Below are 18,806 nucleotides of genomic sequence, written 5' to 3' on the forward strand. Positions count from 1 at the left end.
GGTAATTCTTAGTTTGCTTGTTTGGATCATCCTACACGAATCTAAAGACTCAGTAACTGAAGAAAACATGATAAACAACTTAATATTGCACTGAAGGTGCAAGAAGGTCACTATTTCATCACCAAAATGTTTTCCTCCAATTATCTTACCAATTTGCAAAGGACTTAAATGTTTCTCAGTGTTGGGTATGCAGTCATGCCCCTATTCATTCTACCGGGGGAATACCCATGATATCAACACCTTTAAATGCCACGCAAATGTCGGCCCCTTACTATTCAGATTTTAAAGGAAATGAAACCTGGCAGGATATAAAATGTAACCGATTTGATTATATACGGTTAGCCTATGCCACCCTGGGAAAATTTTGTTGGCCCTGTAACGGATCTGAATTTTCAGTAGGAATCAGTAAATGGGAGATAGAATTTAAGATAAATGGGGCGTGGTTCTCTAATGGTTCCTGGATATCTAATTATACTCCCAAACAAAGTGGATTTTCAGGTTATTATACACAATGGATGATGAGACCACGCTGTAATGATAGCCACGGGTTTACTGCACTGGCTGGCCATTATTTCACATGTGGAGACCAGGCCTATAAACGCCTTCCTTCTGGATGGGAAGGAACATGCTATGTCTCTGCAATATATCCCGCTATTGCTGTTAGATCTTACTTGCCAAAAGGAAAGTTTCGCAACATGCGGGAAATTACAGAAACTCAGAGATTTGGGGGAATCACGTTTCCCAACTATGGCGCAGGCTTGGCCATGTCTGAAATAAAGAAAGTTGCAGCATCCCTAGAGAAGATAGCTAATGCTACTGCTATTGGTCTTCACGAAATAAATAATGAAATGAAGGAAATAAGACAGATGACTTTACAAAACAGACTTGCTTTAGATTACATGTTAGCCAGCAAAGGAGGAGTCTGTGCTTTAATTGGTAAAGAATGCTGTACTTACATCCCTGATAATTCTGAAAAAATACAAGATTTGGCTGAACATATTCAAAAGGAAGCAGCCAAATTACATGAGCCAAACGACTGGAATTTAAGTTCATGGTTTAGGTCCCTTTTTGGCTCCTTAGGATCCACCATCATTCATGGATTATTGATATTTTTTATTATTATCGTCCTGATATGTGTAATTTTCATGCTCGTACGCTGTTGTCTAAGCTACATATCTAAGCAAACCCAACCAGGGAATAGATTAATGTTCCTGCAAATATCTGAACAAAATCAGCAGAAGGAAAATGAAAGAAAACACACCACAGAAACTAAAATGATGGTACTAAAAAGATGTGAGCAGATTGAAAGAAGATATAAAAAGATGCACGATGAAATGGAGAAACTCATGGGAATAGAAATAGAATAAGATGAGACTTGTAAGTCTCAAAGGGGGGAAATGTGGAAGCAAAGGATGGCTAAGGCCTCAAGAGGGGAGAGAGAAATTCCTTAGATAAGAGGAAGATGACCATTAAACTATCTTGAGGGACACAAGACAGATAGCCCCAAGGCGGGAAAAGCTAGTTTAGGCAACCCTTTGTCTTGAATCTATAAAAGGTTAATTGCCATGGATGTAAAGTAGAGAGGCCACAGCAGAAATCTTCCTGTAAGGGTCTCTCTCCGATAGCTATCGAAATAAAGTTTCTACCTGACCTGATTCCAAATTCTACAGCGTGCTTTTTCCACGACAAAACAAAGAAGAATTTGGTCTATTTTCCCCTCAAATTCTGTTAGTTTTACTTAAGTAAGTCACTCCAGTGAGACTACTCATGTGAGTAATGCAAGCAGGATTTAACCTTTCAGTTGAAAGCCACATTTAAAAAAATTACTCTGATAAAGTACGAAAAACCTAGTAATAAAATGGCTCAGCACTGTATTAAGACATACTATTAAACCTTTATACAAGTGTCATTTTCACGTTTGCAAGAAGTGCTTTGTTTTCTGCAAATTCTGGTAACAATCAACATTTTTCAAAGTTTAAATGCAAGCCCAATCAAAACTACAACTATCTAAATTCTACTCTTGTTATAGAGCCTTTATAATTCGAAACCTCATTTCATTTCACCCCTTATTTGGGATGAGCTTTCACTCAGCCACTATACCCTACCATTACTCTAGTTCAGGGGTTCCCAACGCCCGGGCCACAGCCCAGTCTTGGGCCCCGAAGGGTTGGCTGCCGGTCCGCAGGAGGGTTGGCTGCCAAAACGAAAGTGACCGCAGACCAGCAAACTGCAGACTGGCAAACCGCGGACTGGAAGTGATTGGCATGCTGCAGGCCAGCGGCCAACCTTTTTGTCGATTGAGTATTCTATTGAGTTTCTATTTTTCTATTGAGCACCATGATCTCCCTTGCCATGTGGGGCTCATCCATCACCTCCGCTTGAAGGAGAGCCCATCGACGCCCTGACCCTGTGCCAGTGCCCTGTGAGGGAGAAGTAGGCATGATCTTCACCCTGGCTGCTCCAGATGTCCGAGGTGAAGTGCAAGGCTATCTGCGGACCTGCCTTCCGCAGCTCCTCCCTCAAGTATTCTCTGTATGCCTCATACAGGAAGGGCACCACCATCCTGCTAAAGGTGGTGTATGGAGGCACTTGGTACGATGGGGCCATGAGCACCATGAGCCACCTGAACCCTGGACGCTCAACAATGCAGAAGGGCTGGCCATGTAGAGCAAGCATCTCCCCAATGCTCTGAGTGACCTCACTCGCCTTCGGAATATGCCCCTCTTTGTCTCCACCTTTCCCCCACTGGTCCAGCGTGGCCTGCATCTGCTTCTTGGGGACAGGGGCTTTGGAGCAAGAGGGGGGACTTCTTTTTGGGCATGCTCCCACTGGTGCCAGGCTGAGGAGGAACAAGCACAAGTGCTGCCTCCTGAGATGCAGCAGCATTGCCATGGTAAAGTGTTTCACCTCCTTGCTCTGGCTGTTCTGCCTTCAGCAGTGCTGGCAGGTAGCATACCTGGGATCATCTGCTACCTCAAAATGATCCCACACTACACTACCCACCGACTTCTGTGTTGAGGGTGGGGATCCTGCCTTATCCCCCTCCTCACCAGGCAGAGGCACAACAGCAGGAGGAGCTAAGCCACCTGCCTCCACAACCTCCTCCAAACTGCCCTCCAGAGAAGAAGATCTGCCTCTAGGGGAACTTTGAGAGGTGTAGAGCACAAATGCAGACTCCCACTCCTTCCCCAGAATTTCCATTGCTATGGCCCTCAGCATCTTTGCATCCAGATCCAGCTCCTCCTCTGGCACTGGAAGGCTCACGCTGGGAACTGAAATTGAGGTAGAGGATGCCACACTGCTGGTTAGTGGTGGCGGTGCAGGCACAGGCACTGCTACCACCTCCTTGCTCCCACTAGCAGAGAAGACTCATCACTGCCAGGAAAGAGGGTGTGTCTATGTTTGAGGTGGGGGGGAATTTACAGCTCTACCTCTGCTCCCTCTCCCTTCCCTGCCAAAAGACCTGGCACCTGCCTTCCCAGCATGCTTCATAATGTTTGGTGTGCTGCAAAATGTGTGTGTGTAATATATGTTGTGCTTTCCTGCACAGTGATAACACACTGTCAGGAAAAACAGATTTATTTTTGTGGGGGGAAAGAATCAAGACAGACTAACAAGAACAAATAAGGGGATTTGAGGGGGAAGAATAAGTTGAAAGGAATGGATAGGGATAACAAAAGGGATTGTAGGCAAGGGTAAGTAAGAAAGGATTGGCTACAACTTACAAGAAGAGAGATTAGCTAGCAAGCCAGAGCCTTTCAGATGCTGCTGCTCCAAGAGAGAGACTGCTCACAAAAGGCACAGATAACTTCGGACGCAGCTTTATATGTTGTTTCTGTATCCCTCCCCCAGAGCACTATGATTGGAAAGGAACTCAGAGAACAATCACAGTCACTGGCTAGCTACAGATGTCATTATCAGAGCAGTGTTTCCCCCCCCGCCCCAGCCTTTTCCATATATGGAAGATCACCCCATCCCCCTCCCTCTTCTCAGTTTCTGTTTGCTGCAAGCCTTCCGAATCTCCGAATCTCTCCGAACCGATTCAGAGGCTTCCAATTTGATTCAGACCTTTTAATGGGTCTCCCAATTCAACTCGGATTCAGAGATTTGGCTGCTGAATTGGGCTGAATCTCCTCCAAATCGAATAGGCTACTGAAGCTTCGCACAGCCCTAGTATTTATATATTCTCTCTGGATATATGTAACATGGAAATATAATATGGAACATTTACTGTAAGTGAAAGGTAAGTGCAGAGGAACAGCAGGGAAGGATAGAGTGGATTCAAACTACTACTTTTCTCAGGGATGCTGAAGTTGACAAATATCCATACAATAAATAAGCTCTTTTACTCTACAAAATGAGTTAAATCAAATGAATGAATGAATGAATGAATGATGTTACTACTTTCAGTTTTCCCAGAATGAGTACCACAAGATTACAGTGCTTCAAAGTTTCACTTAATCTGGGTTCACTGCCTAGCCTACTTGCAAGTCCTTATCCACCACTAGCCAAATGGGACAAGAGAGGGCAATGTTAAAAAAATAACATTGAAAGCCTTGAAGTAACTAATTGGGAGAAAACACAAAGGGTGCCTCTACACAAGCAGTGAGGCTGCTCCAACATGCTAGAATTCCAGCACATCACATTCCAGCTGGTATATGGTAATTACCAGACTCCAGCAGCCTCCTGCATCTCGTAGTATCTCCACACTTAAAAATGGTGATGGGGTCACTTAAACTAAAGCTCGTCTAACGAGCCACCATTTTTATGCACGGGGATATTGATATACGAGACTTGGCGGCACTTTAGAGTGGCTCTCAGAGCCTCTCTACTTAAAGTGCTGTTCCCCCCACCCCACCCCACCCCTGAAGCACATGTAAAAGTGCACCCAAACATACCAACTGCTTCAGACTAGGGTTGGCTAGAGAAAGGGAAAGGACAGTTTGAGAAGAACTTTCCAGAAAAAGGGGTTTTTTTAATATGAAAAAGGTGATTGATCAAATACTTTTTTGTTGGCACCAGTTTCAACAAGGATGGAATTTCTCCAGCTGTGGTCTCACCAGGGCCAAGTAGAGTGGGAGGATGACATCTTTAGCTTTGCTTGAGATGCCTCGGTAGATGCATGCCAGTTCTTGATTAGCTCTGCCAGCTACAGCATCACATTGGTGGCTCATGTTCATTTTGTTGTCCATCACAACACCCAAGTTTCCTTCAGTTGTGGTTCTGGCAAGCATAGCACTGCCAAGACTGTAAGTGTGTTATGGATTATTTCTCCCCAGATGGAGCACTTTGCATTTCTCTGTATTAAATGACATCAGGTTGAGGTCTGCCCACCTTGCAATCCTGTCCAGGTTGGCCTGTAGTGTCAGCCTGTCCTGGAGCATGACCGTGCTCCCTCATCATTTGGTGTCATCAGCGAACTTTTCCAATTTGCTTTTAATACCCAATTCCAAATCACTGATAAGCATGTTGAAAAGCATTGGTCACTGAGCCCTGGGGGATGCCACTGGTCACCTCCCACCATGATGACTCAGTCCCATCTATCAGTACTCTCTGGGTTCTAGCACAGAGCCAGTTACCTAGCCACCGGAACATAAAGTAGTCAAGGCCGCATTTTTCCAATTTAACCATGAGGACATCATGGGAGACCAGGTCAAAGGCCTTTTTGAAATCCAAGCATATGACATCAACCTCATTTCCCCTATCCAGGTGGCGAGGATCAGTTACCTGATTGTAGCAGGAAATGAAGTTGGTCTGGCATGACCTTCCCGTAATGAAGCCATGATGGCTATCCTTCAGACTACTACCTTCTGATTGGAATAAAACAAAGCAGGGACTAAAGCTTAGATCTCAAGTGCATCATGAGTGCTTTAACCATTGAACCATTAGCTACCATATAGTGTTTTTTATCTCTAGTAGTGTAAAGTATATACATTTTTTGACCCTTCAAAACTAAACATTTTGACAAGAAAGCAGTTTCACCCCAGGGCTGGGTGAAAGTACGTAGCTAAGAACTCTCACCAAAAATACTGTGGGTGTGTATTATTTAATGACGCAGAAAATATTAGTTAACACAGGCACACAACAACAAGATTTTGAACTAGAAGGATAAGTAGCTTGATGATATTTCTCTTTCTGATTCTGTGGGTGCATCTACACATGCACTTTAAGGTGCATTAGCCTATTTTAATTTATATTAAAGCATCACTAAAAAGTGCTATTCAGTTAATGTGCATTAAAATAGGCTAATTCGCATTATGTGTCACTTAAAAACTGTGGGCATTTATACACATGCTCCAGGACTAGGTGGGCGGGGGAGGCCTTTAATTAGAGCAGCTCCAAAAGCCACTCTAATTAAAGCACCTGGAGCATTTTGTGTATTGCTTCAAAAGGAAATTCCACTGTATCAGAGCATCCTCCCTGCTTATGTATAGGAAGCCTGTGCTCTTTAGTTAATGTACATTAAGACAAGCTAATGCACATTTTCCTAGTACCTCACAATGGAGGTATTAGATTTAATGTGAATTAACTAAAGCATGTTAATGCCCATATAGACACGCCCATCATTCCTATTATTGATTAATGTTTTTTGGTAACTGATCCACAGCAACAATGCAGTGGATAACTATTGGGTTAACAAAGATATCATTTCCTAACAACTCATTTTCTCATACTGCTTTTTTTTCTTTGCCTGTTTGATTTACTTGATTTGTTGGTTTGGAAAGTGCATCCAATAACTAATGAAAAGTAAAATTCAAGGTCATACATTTACACATCTGATTTAAGTATAGTACTTGTCCTTTTGTTCACATATAAGCTAATTATGTGTTGAGAGGCAACCAAATGTAAATTTACATACTTGTGTGCACAATGTCACATATTTTTATACACCCAATTAAGCAACATGCATCTCCAATAATCAAATTCTTATCATTTGTTTATTTTGTTGGCCCCTACCTCCTTTTAGAGCTGTAGCAATGGATAAAGAAAAATTGCTTATGGGCAGGTTACTGACAATTATTCACTTCACAGTTTTTGCATAAAATCAGCTGGTATAGAACTCATCAGGGACATAACACTACACAGGAGGCACAATGGATTTGATCTGATCTGATATTTATTACATATTATTATTCAATTTTCATTCTGAAATTTGTAAGTTTGGTAGGAGATTCCTGGCATTTTCCCTGTACCCTTTTATGATCTCTAATTGTTCCACAAAACCACTGTAATACCACCCTATTTGGGGATGCATTTAGCAAACTTTGCTAGGCTGGGATATTGTTCAGGGGTTTTCTATTTTACTCTTCTTGCTTGTTACTCTACTTGCTTGTTAAGTTGTTTTGTTGTTCTGTTTTATAAATTATTTTATAAAGTTACTCTGAGACTTTGTTGGGAAAAGTAGCATATAAACCAAATAAAGAAACAAACGGACAAACAAGCGAAAAGTACAAATCTGACTGGGAAGCTGTCTGATATCAGCTGTTTGATAAAATAGTCTAAGATATTTTCATTTTCAGTGATTCACAAAAGAGTGAATCATCTACACACTACCAATTAATTCTTATTTGTGTATGATGGCCATTCATCTAGTATTCTAATCCATGTAGAAATAACAAAGCTCATCTCATTCTTTTACTGTATGGCATATAATACAGTTATGTGCCATGAAATGTAAAGTGAACATCTGAATCCTCCTCCATTCAAATACCTCAAACAATTTCACATTTCTACTGCAGGTTTGAATTAGCAGTACTGGAAATTAACAAATTTTATCCTTCTTTTTAAATCGCAGGTCTCTTCATTTACATACTAACAGATGGTAAAAATGAAGGCCAACAGTGTTATGTTAGCTATTCAATTACTCTATCTACTCTGTCTTCTTTACATTCTTCAACATGTCCTTCATCTAGAGTAACTTTCTACCTTTCACTACTAACTCCTTGAAAAACAAAAAAACTCTGTAAAGGTTAGTAAACATTAGGTTTCCTAAACATTCCGTTCATTAAGTCAATTCTGAAAAATGCAAAATCCTTCTGGGATTAGTTTGCAACATAATAAAAATATGCCCTAGGTGCATTTTTAAAAAAGGATAAGAGGAGGTGATTAAATTACCTGACTTATATCACTTGTCCATGCAGCTTTTTCCTGACGTGAAGGGGCTAAAAGGACAACAGTAAAAGGAGGAGCGTCGGAAGATTCAACCACAATCTTGAAATCAAGATGTCCAAACACTTGACCAGAAGTTTTTGCTTTGAAATCATTGGAAGGTAGAAAAACAGCAGTTAAGATTTAAAAGCTGTGTTAAAGAAAATATTTATTTTATACTAGAAATCACTTTAAGCTTACCTCTGCTGAAAACCAACAAAAACTACTCCAAAACAGTGAGCATATTTTTCACATGGAATGTATACGAACAAATTTGTGAAACATACACACATAGGTATGATTGAGTGGGAGTCACTAAAAATTATGTAATTTTTTCAAATTACCAAGTAAAGCCCCAGTCCTAGGGAGGCTCCTCCATGAATTTTAGATGTTGAACATGTGAAATATAAAATTAAATTTAATGGAACTGCCTTTAACATTAAAAAAGTTCTGTTAGATGGGGGCCAAATATGAATATCGTAAAAAAGCAAGGAAACTGCTTTGTAATTTTATTTGAACAAGGTAGAAGTCAGGATTTATAGAGTCCAAGACAAAATTTTCCACTAGCTCTGCCAACACTTACCCTCCCCCCACTCGTGAACTTCAGAAATTCAATTATCCCCTTCCTTCTGTCAAGCAAGCATTTTTTGTTTTAAGAGCCTTGAGGGTAAATTTCCATGCAAAAAATGAGTGAATAACTTGTTACATTGCTTCTGTAACTTACTTGAAATCTTATATGGAAGGGCATCAGAAAGAACAATAAACAGGGCAGAGCACATATTTTTGATGCAGCTAGTGTGCATATGCAGTTTTTACCACTATACATCTCAAGTTTCATGAAAAGGTAAAACATATAATTTGCTGTGCTGAAAAGAACCCCAAAAGAGTAACACCTTTTAGAAACTGTTCCAGAGCTGTGATTACTGTAGACATTTTTAATGCAACTTACAGTCCTCATCACTTGCATCTGGCTCTTCAATCAATGTGCAGTCTATTAAAGAGAGAACACCTCCTGTCTGTGGGGAAAAAAGTAGTCTTTTCAGAAATCTTGGAGTTTTCTGCACTCATTAGAAATATTTTAAGCTTCCACCAGCCTTACTATGAGACTTTATATTGCAGTCTCTTTAGTTAAAGAGTCTGGATCCATTTCAGGACAAACATTTTTTCTCCCAAAAAAGTGAGTATGTTATTTAAAAAAAGACTAAAAATAGAATGCATAACATATATTCAATCTTTTTTCATTAAAATAAATCAATTATATATTTTCAGATGCAATTCCTTTCCCTCACTCTAATTCTCATCACATGGTTAGAAACTGGCCTGCCAGTTTGGAGACAATACCTAGAAAACTTGATTCTTCACTCAAAAAACAGAATCTCTCGAGGACCCTACTTTGTCAAATATTTTTACTGTTTTTGTGTCCTCCCACTTTGTGGTTTCTGCTACAATGGAAAATGAATTTCTATACAAAAGAGATGGATTTCATTATTCCTGACCCATCTGGAATGATGAAGTACTGGAAATCTTAGAAATGCTAGGGTTTCTTTTACATTTCTAAGCCAAGGACTTCCCTAGTAGCATATATAAATTTTCAATGAAATGACAGTCTCATTAAACCCAACTGTGCAGATTTCCATCAAATGCAACTCAGAAGAAACTCTGCACATCCAGTTTCAACATGCTCACTCAATATGAATTGTTCTGTGCTCTGCCTCTCACTAACTGTAGCCCACTCAACAACAACTTCATTCTGTCCCATCCAATTTAATTACAGATTTGTTAAGAAGTTCAATTCAAGAGATCATGCTGGTCAAGGAGGCAGGATTGATTTTTTTTTAATTAGCTTTAATCCAGTTCTATAAATTGCTCCCTGAGAATTCTGTAGAAGTGGATGGCTGACATCTGTACTAACAAAAAAAGAAATCTCTGTATCCTGTTTACACAGATACAAATGTTGACACCTTGTCTCCAGCCCCAAGAAGTCAGATTTTGTTGCTATTATTTGGAAGCTTGTTTTCCATGAGAATTTTTGCTGAAAAAGGACTTCAGATTTCAAGCCCCTTTGGTTCAAATATGTAAAGCAGTTTCTGCGATTTATAAAGCTACCGCCTACAACAACACACTGAAAATTAAGCAGACCGAAAGACATTGGTATCTACTAGAAGGAAATTAGAATGCCTGTCTGCACTAAGATTGGACATTGTGAGCAGAGGAATGATACTATAAGGTCAGCTGAGACCTTTTCTCCTCTTTTATTCCTCTACGAAGAATTTGACTTCTTGGCCAATGAGTTGGATTTTCTGGTGACCCCAGGAAACAGATGCACTCATTCAGATTTCCTTTGCCAACTGTAGTCCAGTTCATTCTTTCTCCCTTTCCAGGGATTGGACAACCATAGTCTTTTTACTATGTTTAGAAAAAGGCACTGTTGATTTGGGGGTGGGGGGAAGAAAAATCACATTTTCACTTGAAAAATTTGTACCTGGTGTTGTTGGAGATAACACACAATAGTAGGTTAAAAAAAAAGATGAGAGAAAAAAACCTGTTCTCCATTTCTTTACTCTCTCTATTTGCCAGAGATTTGTTTATAGGGAGCTTAAGTGTTTTATTATTGGCTCTTTTCACATACTGATCTGTGGAGGGGGAGTACATAGATACTCATCTCCAGGCCCTAGCAGATCATTCAACAGGAACAGCAGTGACAAAGCTGAAACATGCAGAAACAAGAGAAAGGCAATATACACATAGTGAGAGTAGGGAGAAGGAATGCTTAAGCTTATTTGATGCAACTGCCCTCCAGGCTACTTGAAAGACCAACGATAAAAAACAGCAATCAATAAGAAAAACTATTCATTTTTGGAAGGACAGGGAACAGATTTGTTTTTTAAACCAATAAGTACCTAATAGGTTAAGTCCCTTTGAAGAAAAAAATAATCGTATTTAGTTTTTGTTTTATGTTTCAAGCCCTAGTAAACTGGTGATTCTCTGGCTGCTGGTGGACATCAAGGAAATCACGTTATTGGGGTTTGAAGAATTTGATGCTCCATACCCAAAATGGTACTGTAAGACTGGTTGCACAATTCTGGGGATGGGGCATAAAATTCCTCAAACATCAACTGCATGCTTTCCAGCTGCCAGCATGCAGGAAGTTGAAAAGCATGGCTACAGCCCAGCTGTAGGCATGCTCCATAAAAGTACCTATACACTGGGACCCATGCTACGGGGAGATAGGAGCTCCCTGCTCTCCAGCTGCCCATGCCCTGCACTGTGAAGTGGCACCTACAGCTGGGAAGCCGGGAACTCCCAGATTCCCGTCTGCTGCTTCCATGGCTGCTCCGGGAACTTATAAAAGTGAGTGTGCAGCTGGGGCTCCCAACTTCACACCTGCTCTTTAAAGGTCTGGGATGCAATGATCCCAAGACCAGGGACACACTCCCTGATGTCAGGCTGACAACACACTTCCCCATCTCCCTCCAAGGATTGGGTGGAAGGCACCAGGTCCAGCACCCAGGGCTGTTCCCAGCCTAACCCCATTGATCAGGCAAGGGGCTGTGTCCTGGTCCTGGATGCTGGATCCAAATGCTTAGCTGAGATTTAAGATCTATCCTGGAACAGCCCTTACATGCTACATGTTCAATTTAAGGCATGATACAAATGAGCCACAAAGATGTTATACATTGTACAGGGAACCATTTTGTGGCACATTTGCAATATTATCTCTATGAATCGGCTTTATGTGTGGTAAGGTTACTATTTATTGTGGGATTAACACCTTAATTACACCTAAATATAACATATGCCTGAACTCACACTTATTTGTTCAGGGTAAAATTGTTTACCTGTTCATATAAGAGGCTGGAAAAAAAAGATTCTCTGTATGTCTCACTAGCATATCTGAAAAAGTTATACGATCATATGTAGGGCTAAAGGAAGGGGGAAGCTATCTACCATCCCTTGGGAAGCATTTTGAAGCATCAGTTGACAGAAAGGTAGTTCATCTACCTGAGTACTTGAGGTACTGATTGTCAAGCAGATTTACAGAACTGTTCTAGTGCACCTAGGTTACACAGTCTGCATGCTTTCTTTCAACATTACAATTCAACACATGAGAGTTCTGGAAGTACAAGCTGATAGTCATGATATCCTTTTTTCAATTTGGGCATAGCTGAGGCTAAGGAACATGAATTTTATATTCTTCAGCCTTACACATAATGTGCTGGGTATCATGAACATACACAAAGGCTGAATACAGACATTCAGGGCGGTTATGGGAAGGTTAGATCAGGTTAAAAATGGCAACCAAACTGAACTTAGTTTGCCCAGGTGTGGACCTTACACTAGTTAAGTAGATCTAATTGCAAACTGTAGAGAAGTTCAGGACAGTTAGAACAGTCTAAAAATGGCCAACCCAATCTAAATTAACCCTGCCTCCAAAGCACACTCAGGGTGCAGACAGAAGTGACAATTTTCACCTGATCTGGGCACAGAAAGCAGCTTATAGCTGTGACCAAAGACAAGTGCACAGCTGCAAACAGCTTAAAAAGTGGTTGAGTGAAAAACTGACCCCTCATTGCATGAGGTATGAGATAAAGACATTTCAAAATGTAGCGTATTCCGTAACTTGTGTCTGCAGAGCTCCCAGCCTGTCATTGTTTTCAGAATGGGGGGGAGGGGAAGGGAGCAGAGGGAGTTCAGTCTCAGGTTTTTTTAGCCCCCCCCTAGAGTTTGGCATTGAAGTCCTCCTGAGGTTGGGGGGGGAGCTCCAATTCACCCACCCCACCCTTCAGCACCAGCTGGGGCGCCCAAGAACAAGCTCTTCCATTTTGAAAACAGCGACCACTGGCAGAAAGCCTTGGTCATTGCTACGGGAACCTGACTACAGGCTCTGAACAGGCAGCTAGATTCCCCCTCCCCCCCAGAACCAACAGTGAACTTTGTTTTGATCTGAGGTAACGCTGTAACTCAGAACACTTTGCAGAATTGCTCTGAGTTACAGCTGGGAGCTCCACTTCTGTCTGCACCCTCAAATCTGATCAGGTTGGCCATTTCTAGACTGATCTAACTCTCCTGGACTTCTGTACAGTTCCCAGCACAGCCCCAGGGCTGGGAAAGCTCAGTTGCCAGCTCCAGCCCTGATGCTGCACTATTCCTACCCCCTCCCTGGCACCAAGCTATTTTTAGTCAGCCCAGCCCTGCCCTCCCCATCACCACCACCAGCCTGCCAAACCTCCCATCCCTCAAGCCACTCAGTGACGGTTTTACCAATGTTCATCAGTGCTGGGAGCCAAGCAAGAAAGTTAATGTTGGGGGATGGGCAGGCAGGATGGGGGTGTTAGTGTGCTGGTGGGGGGGGTTGTTTGTCTGGGGATCAGGGAGGTAAAAACAGCCCCTGGTCCCAGGGGGTTGGGAAGAACCCCCTCCTCCCCATTCCCTCAAGCTGCCCCACTGATCCTGTGAGCCTCCCTGATCCTGTCAAACCCTCCCAGACCTCTCCAAAACCCCCATGTACCCTGCCTGCCCCCCATATCCCCCCTGTGGATGCCACTTGCCCCCCTCCTCCCAATCACCCCACAGACTCCACATGTCCCCCCTGAACTCTCCCATGGATGCTACCTGCCCTCTGATCAAACCTCACAGATGCCTTCTTCCCCCTCTTACCTCTCCCACAGACTCCGCCTACCCCCCCCAGACCCCGCTTACATCCCCCATGGACTCTGCCTGCATCCCCAATCCCCCCCCGTGTCCTCCCTCAGAGCCGGTTTGCCTCCCCCAACCCCGCAACTCCCCTGCTATCTGCCCCCATCCTGACTTACCTTAGATCAAGTGGCCATTTTTAACTCAATCTAACCTTCCCCTAACCTCCCCAAATGTCTGTGTGTAGCCGAAGGGAGGGACATGCAAATAATTACCACCTTCTTACTTTAGAGTAGTGATTCTCAACCAAGGTGCCCTGGTATCATTAGGTGTCATTTATAAGATAAAACACAGAGATTTCAAAGTAGAATCTATAATGTCAAAACTATCCTGGCTTGTTGTGGTCTTTCTGAGTTCTTTGCAACTGAAGTGAAAGCTAAGAGCTGGCATATTCCAAGGGATGTCTTGAGCCTCAAAAGGTTGAGAACAACTGCTCTGCAATGAAGAGGACTAGTCAAAGAATACTTGGAGCATGAACAATGGTTGAAAAATTCACTGTAAAATAAATGTCAATATTGTTATCTATTACTGTGCAGCTCATAATCTGAATGGCAAGTTCTTTAAAGAACCTAAGACAGACAAGGTTCTTCGGATAAATCTGATATCTTTTATTAGACCAACTACAAGAGTTGGAAAAATTCTTCTTTGTAAGCTTTTGGGTAGAAACCCTGAAGAAGGGTGTTTGTACCCAAAAGCTTGAATAGAAGCCTGGAGAAGGATGAACACCATTCCTCAGGCCTCTTTGCAAGCTTTCAGGTACAAACACCCCTCTTCTGGGTGTACTCAAACGCTTGCATGGAAGAATTTTTCCAACTATTTTAGTTATTCTAATAAAAGATTTACCCAAAGAACCTTGTCTGCCTATGTCCTTAAACCAACATGGCTATAACCAATACCCCTTAAAAAACCTAACACACTTCAAACATAATCCTAATATTTTCTACTTGCACAGCCATGAGAGTCCTGCAGTTCTTCACTATGCACATCTCAGTTATGCTTGCCACAGCACACAAAAGTCCCAGTTAAAGCAATGATGCTGCCAATTTCAAGCAAAGTGGGAAGTTCAAACATTTATTGGCCTGATTTTTCTATATTTTAGTGAGCCAGCTCAAAGGAGGTAGTTTAAATTCTGTACCTTAAGCAGATGCAGTTTTCCTCCTGAACTTCTTGTACAAATTAAAAAGTGTTTTGTAAATAAGAAGCATTGTCTTTCTCCTTCTTTTTTCAAAGACAATGATCCCAGGCGAACTTTACTAAGTTTCCCTCTCTCAACTGAAGGGACTTGAATAAGAGAACCTGGTGATTACAAAAGTGAAGAACACACTGTAATTATAATACTATTTAGCAAGTGATGCTCTCAGTATTAATGTACTAGGCAATACAAAAATAATTAATACAACTTATTAACTCTGATCAGTGTACATAAGAAAATACCTTTCTCTTACAACAGAGGCCCGTTGTTTATTTTCTTACTATTTTTACTGTAGACTTGTTTTTCTTCTCTAGGTCAAATTGAGGATCCAGGTTTGGATTTTGTTATGCCAAAAGAGGATCTTACTCTATTAAGACTATTCATTTTGGCTCCAAAATTCATAGGTAGGTTAAGTTACATGGCATATATATACAATGGTCAAGAAATGGAGATTAAATGGCAAAGTAGCATCACTTGCACTAAGTTTGGCATTTACTAGGTTTGTAAAATGAGAGCAATGTGTAACAAAGAATAACTGAACGAATTTTAAGTAAATCAGGCTTCTTTTTCCTTGGCTTACACCACACAATTATCTGTGCTCCCGAGTCACACTGTGGCTTAGTGTACACCAGCACACTAGCACAACTACTACTGAATTCAATTAGTATCTTATTACAGGATAAGTTGAATTTGATCCTCACAGAATTTCAGATGGGTGAAAATTATGCTACTGTGCTACTTACATCCTTTCTTACATAGTTTTGGACAAACTTTCATCAGGCTTGCATAAGCATGTGTGACACCTCTGAGTTTACCTAGGAGGTAAAATTTCAGTTCAATCCATCTGCAATTCCCATACATAAGCGCACTATCTTGACCATTAGTGCAAATACATTATGAGGAAGGAACCCTGGAGAGCTTATTCACTGAGATTTAATATATATTCGCTTAAAACTCATTACACTACCTTGGCAGGAACATGGTCTTGTTATAAAGACACTTATAAAATCCTACACTAAGAAACAAGATACAAATGCAATATCTGCTTAATGAGAAAGAAAAAAAATATTTTAGAAAATTAAATATTTACATACAATTGCATACATTGCTAAACATTTACATCCCCCAGACCAACATTTTAAATTTATTTCAGATGTACCAATACATAAAAATATTCTATCATCAGACACAGCCACGTACACACTGATAAATAAGAAAATTACAGAACATTAGTTCTGTTGTAATGTATAGTTTAGGGTTATACTAGAAGTATGCAGCCATAAGAGTACTGCTGTAACACAAAACAGAAATAAAGTTAAAACAAATGCTACACTGTCAATTCTCCTACATGCACTGTATAGCTCTCACTAGACAAAGTGGCTGTTGTACATTGTTTTGGAGTTTTTCTGACCAGTGAATTCTTATTAACAATGAGAAACTGGAGATGTTTGCCACATCCTCAACTACAGATTTTCTCTTAAATTAAAGAAAAAGCATAATGGTTCAGTTTTGTTACCACTGTTGTTGTAAGCAAGTGAGGCTAATTCTGGAGTTTTTATTAAGCAGTAGTCCTTTATAGAATTATGAGTGGAGTTTCAGGAATTTTAACCAGCAACATATGAACTAAGTAGATGAATATTGCCAAAAAATAATTTTAACAAATATATGTGCAATCCAGGATGGACTACGCCTGGGTTTTTTAAAAACAAAGCTTTAGGTCTGCATGCAACTGACTAATTTGCTCATGCAGTTTTGCTTTCTCCTCCTCTGAGTATCATGAATTGCAACACAATTGTCAGAAGAGAAAGATCCAAGACAATTTGAAAGGCTGAGAAATGGGTTGCAAAGCTATATGTCTGGATTTATTTGTGGCACTTAGCAAAACTGGACCAATCTGTTGGTAGGAGCCATTGAGGAAGTAAAGACTGGGACCTATGAGGTGGTAAAGTCATTAGGACCTTGTAGCTGAAGAACTTTAAATGCCTTTACTGAGTTTTAGGTAACTACCACTACCAATGGAGGAAGAATATGGTACCGTACTCCAGTCAATCTTATAGAAAACAAAAGTTACAGCAGCAGGGATGCAGTAGTGTTGGGAACAGAGACTGGATCTGAGTCCCGACTCCCAAACTCTATCCAGGGAACCATCCTAAATGTTCTTACATGCCTTTTTGTAAACTATGCTGTATATCACACTTTGCAAAAGTAAAATTCACACTAGCATAAACACCTAAACAAGCATCTCTTTGACAAGGTAAGGGAAATATTCTCTCTCTGAAAGCCATGAAGAAGGTCTCTGTACAGGTGCACACAGACCAACACAGGACAAATATAGAAGTGAAATGGAGAAGGGTCCACAGTGGGGAGGTGCTAGGATAGCAGCACTGGAGACTAGTCGAAGAACAATAATACAAGCAATATCAGTATAAGTTTCCCCTCATGCTGCCCTGCTAGAGCACCCCAACCTTGACTTGAAGGAGATATTCCTATAAGTGAAAAGATAAACTCATCTCCAGACCCATTCAGTCCTTGGTCTTTCTGATGTGCCAGTCAAAGATCCTAATTCATGTCAGCTCTGGTAGACAATCTGTGATGTGGTCACTTGGACAGCTAAACTATCCTAGATAATATATTTTTATTTAAATATTTTAACCATTTTATTTTAATATTTTATTCTTATCTCTGTTATCAGTCAACATTGTGATTGACAGGTTTATATCATAGAACAAAACTTAAGTCTTTTCTTTGGCAAGCTGATTTCCTTGTTTCATACAAGGCTTTCAAAAGGTGTTTTACAGGTGTCTAATCTTCTAAAAACATCATAATTAGACACTGAAGTCTAATTAAAAGCATGCTCAGAATCAGTGTAATAAGGCTTCTTTCCATTGTATGGTTATTATAATTAACTACCTTTTTATTGATGAATTTCTAAATATACACACAAAATGAAGATAAGCAAGCCATAACTGGGAAACAAACTAAACAACTGAGGTATATAAAGCCAATTCTGTAACTCTTTATTATAACTTTACAGCAAAAATAATGATGTATACGGAATAAATAATTCACATAACACATGCCCATAATGGAAGATCATAACTTATACATGTTTTTGGCACCAGGGAAAAATAAAAATAAAAGAATAGTCCAGACTACAAGCTTTAATATTTTTCTTTGAGCTGCTGTTTTGAATTTTCACACTAAGCACATTAAGTTATACTAAATACCCATATGCAATAGTAAAGAAAGGCTTCTAAACTTTGTTGCATTGATTTTAATTGTTTAATTGTTGTAATAATAATGTTGAAGTTACTGTAGATATGGGCATATTTTATTTTAAAAAACTGAGATTAGTTTTCCAGAAATATATCAGATCAAATAATCCCCCAATCCAAACTTCCACTATTCACAAAGCAATCATGTTGTTTAAGCTGTCAAATTTAGTTCTAAATGTTTAAGAAAAGTCCATACCCACTGGTCTTACAGAGATGCACTTAAACTATATTCTTAAGCTATCCTACATACTGGTATCCCTAACTTTTTTGCGGGATAAAGAAGCTTGAACGTATGAGAAGTTGAAAAACCTGAACTACCAAAGTCTACATTCTTTGTAAAGATCTTCCCGTTTAGTAATAACAATTCTGATATAAAAAACTAAATATTTTCATCATTTGCAAGAAAAAAAAATATTTAGATAACCACATTTTTTAAAATTTTTCCAATGTATTCACTTCAATTGGTACAAGAATCAACATACTGATAATGCCAACCT

General features: G+C 40.3%; 1 protein-coding gene across 2 annotated transcripts in view; it reads right to left on the reverse strand.

Moving 5' to 3' along the window:
• The window catches only part of RASGRF2 (Ras protein specific guanine nucleotide releasing factor 2), a 272,143-nt gene that overhangs the window by 160,558 nt on the left and 92,779 nt on the right, over window positions 1–18,806 (reverse strand). For both annotated transcript variants that reach the window (XM_019482951.2, XM_019482947.2), the window contains exons 10-12: window positions 14,978–15,138; window positions 9,098–9,164; window positions 8,116–8,252 (exon numbers count right to left, since the gene is read on the reverse strand). In XM_019482951.2, coding sequence (XP_019338496.1) covers window positions 8,116–8,252; window positions 9,098–9,164; window positions 14,978–15,138 — 365 coding nt within the window. The remainder of the gene's footprint in view (window positions 1–8,115; window positions 8,253–9,097; window positions 9,165–14,977; window positions 15,139–18,806) is intronic.

Source organism: Alligator mississippiensis, chromosome 3 (genome assembly GCF_030867095.1).
Source record: "Alligator mississippiensis isolate rAllMis1 chromosome 3, rAllMis1, whole genome shotgun sequence".
Classification (NCBI taxonomy): domain Eukaryota; kingdom Metazoa; phylum Chordata; order Crocodylia; family Alligatoridae; genus Alligator; species Alligator mississippiensis.